Below are 3,053 nucleotides of genomic sequence, written 5' to 3' on the forward strand. Positions count from 1 at the left end.
AATAAGATATAATAATTTCTTTCTAAATACATATTCTAAACATCTTATACAAATAAAGACTAATCTAAAATATCTTCTTCTAAGAAGGCTGACTGAAAATATTTTTCAATAAAATTACTAAAATTCCACAATTTTGTATGAAATATATAAATGAATATTTTTTTACTTTTATATTATAGTACATCATTGGCAATTCCATTATTAAACTACTTGTTTCGTTACGTAACTTAGCATGATCGTTAAATTGACAAATAAAGAAAAAAACTGGAAAAATATGCAAACATATAATTCCACTAACCGTGTACAATAACATGAATACGCAGGATGCAGAAAGAGATGAAGGAACATTTGCAAATTTTGTCAGAGAAGCTTCTGAAGGCAATCACTTTACGAATAACTGATGTAATGCAACGTACAATTCGCGAAAACGTGGCGTTGAATCGCGATCTTGATCAACTACTGAAGACCAATAGAGAACTCGAAACCATCAATGTCGAACGCAAAAAAGCGGAGCAAACATTGAGGCTGAGATGTAAACTGTTCGAAACCGAGTCGAAGATAACGTTGTCGAAAATGTTGAAACAGAGGGACGCGATTCATCAAGTGGCAATGGTGAAAAGCGTGAATTTAAATTTGAACTTGCATGTTCATTAACAATCCAGAATACAGAAATTTTAAATTTTCAAATAAACGAAAAGTTCAAACAGAATATTTCACAATGAATGGTAGAAACTAGAATAGGGTGATTCTACATGTAGAAATGAATCGAAAATATAGCATAACTTTTTTTTACACTTACAAGTGCCCCTACAAGTACAATAACTACAAGTTTCATCTGTTGCAGTTTTCAACAAATGAAGCTCTCAGTGTTTTTATTAATTAATATTAAAAAAATTGAAAAATACTTATTTGTTTATTATCTTTATTGTTTCTTCCTTATTTTCAGTTTATTTTTACATTTAAAATTACTTCATATTTTATTGCACTTGTGGATGCGTCTTGAATATAAATATTTCGAATCTTTTAACAGATGAAAATTTTGTAACAGAAAAATAAAAATTTCTCAGGAATATCAATCACTGATAACATACTATGGACAAGTGGAGAGAAGCAATATTCGTTTCAGAGAATTACAAGGAATTTTAGAAGATATCATTAAACGAAAAGATGAGGTGTTGAACAAGAAAATTAAACGATATGAAGAAAATGTTTTAATAGCGAGAGACGAAAACAAACGTTTGCTGGAAGAAGTTCGAAAAAATGAAAAACAATTAGACGCATTGAAAGATATTTTAAATAATGCTAGTACCTTTCTTAACGAGGTTTTGCAGGTAATTAAACAGTTTTTTAAACAGAATTAATTTTAGCACTTCTCTTTAATATTTATATTCATAGTGTTATTTTATGATAAATTTATAACATCATTCGTGTTAAGTAAGATAATTTAAAAAAAGAATGACATTTATTATTTGAGCACATATATTTACTTAGTTTTTGAAGTTTATTGCATAAGAAGTAATAAATAAAATGCTAGTTCAAATAGTGTAATAAAATATTAAAATATTTAGTAATTATACTCATAATTATAATACTGCTTTAGATCTCTTTATTATACTCCTTTTGTAAACATTTTTATTGTTTAAGATATAATTTGTAACAAATTTTATAAATTAATGAAATTTTCATAGGTTGCAGAAGAATCTTACAATAATCAACAGTGCATTGGGTATATGGTACCAAAGGTGCTTCACTCCCTTCTTGAAATATTACAAACTGATACTATTACTGGTGCTATAGATTATACCCCATCAGAGGTGCATATTATTTTATGGAATCTGACTAATAAAAACAAATTAAATGTTCTGTCAACGTTTTTTTTTCCTTTTAATTAATTAATACTAAAATTACGTTTATCTTGGGTATAACAGTTAACGTTTTTGTTGATTTATAGATTAGTAAAAACTTAAATTACTTCATGGAAAATATTAATTACCTAATTAAACCATACATTTGAGATCCTAATATTCTGTGTATTCTTATGTTGAAAATATTTATTGTGAAAATTAAAATTTTATCTTAGGAGTTTATTCATGTTCTAAAAGTCATGTATATTTTATAGATTGATAATATTAGTTGTAAATATACAATGGGATGTCTGGGTCTTATCGAACCTGTTAAAGAAAAAAAAAGTAGCACTATAAAAGAAAAGGAGGATGTTCAAGAAGATTTAAAGGAAGACTTATCAAAAAGTTTGGAACAAATACCATCTTATTTATTAAGTGATGTTAGTTCTAGTATCTCATCTCCTAAGGATTAATCAATTCACAGTTGTAAATTCTAATTTTAGTCAGTCTATTATTGTTATACTGTTATGTTTAATTATACAGATTGTAAAAAATAAATTATACAGTATGAGAAAAACAATATTTTGTTTTTTGAAACAATGATTAATATTCCATTCATATTAAAGATTTTATATATTTTTTCAGTACAAAGCTGACAATAATATATTTTACTATAACTTGCATGTTATAATCACAAGATTTATATAATTACAAAATAATAACATTGTGACATCAAATATTTTATATGTATGAAGAAACATAACTAATTTTGTAAAAAGTAATGTACTTATTATATTATCGAAAAATTGAAATAAAAGAAATGGATTTTATCTTATTTATCGTTAGTAAACTTATGAAAAAGTAATTACTTAAAAAGTTAAAAGATTTAAAAGTTTTCACTTCTCCCTTACAAACAACATCCATTTCGCTTTATGAAACACTCATTCGTTAAATAATATTCAATTACAAAATTAAATAAAATAAGTCCTAATCGTTAGGAACGTCTAATAATCGAAAAAATCGAAAAAATTCCGAAATTCGAACGAAAAATTTCAAAAATTGCGTAAAAATAACGTTGAAAATGTAGACTACTTAAATAGTTATGTAAAAAGCATAATATACAAAATTTTAAATACAAAAATGTTTACAAAAGGAATTATAAAAATATTTAGTTAAAAGACATTTTACTTATAAGATTTCATGGGTTAT

General features: G+C 25.3%; 1 protein-coding gene across 1 annotated transcript in view; it reads left to right on the plus strand.

Annotated features, from left to right (window-relative positions):
* The window catches only part of LOC108573200 (uncharacterized protein C9orf117 homolog), a 4,473-nt gene extending 2,156 nt beyond the window's left edge, over positions 1 to 2,317 (plus strand). The window contains exons 4-7 of the mRNA XM_017935590.1: positions 324 to 612; positions 1,068 to 1,331; positions 1,689 to 1,814; positions 2,120 to 2,317. Of these exons, the coding sequence (XP_017791079.1) occupies positions 324 to 612; positions 1,068 to 1,331; positions 1,689 to 1,814; positions 2,120 to 2,317 (877 nt within the window). The remainder of the gene's footprint in view (positions 1 to 323; positions 613 to 1,067; positions 1,332 to 1,688; positions 1,815 to 2,119) is intronic.
* Positions 2,318 to 3,053: the final 736 nt, after the last annotated feature.

The sequence above is a fragment of the Habropoda laboriosa genome, unplaced genomic scaffold (assembly GCF_001263275.1).
Source record: "Habropoda laboriosa isolate 0110345459 unplaced genomic scaffold, ASM126327v1 scaffold134, whole genome shotgun sequence".
Lineage (NCBI taxonomy): Eukaryota > Metazoa > Arthropoda > Insecta > Hymenoptera > Apidae > Habropoda > Habropoda laboriosa.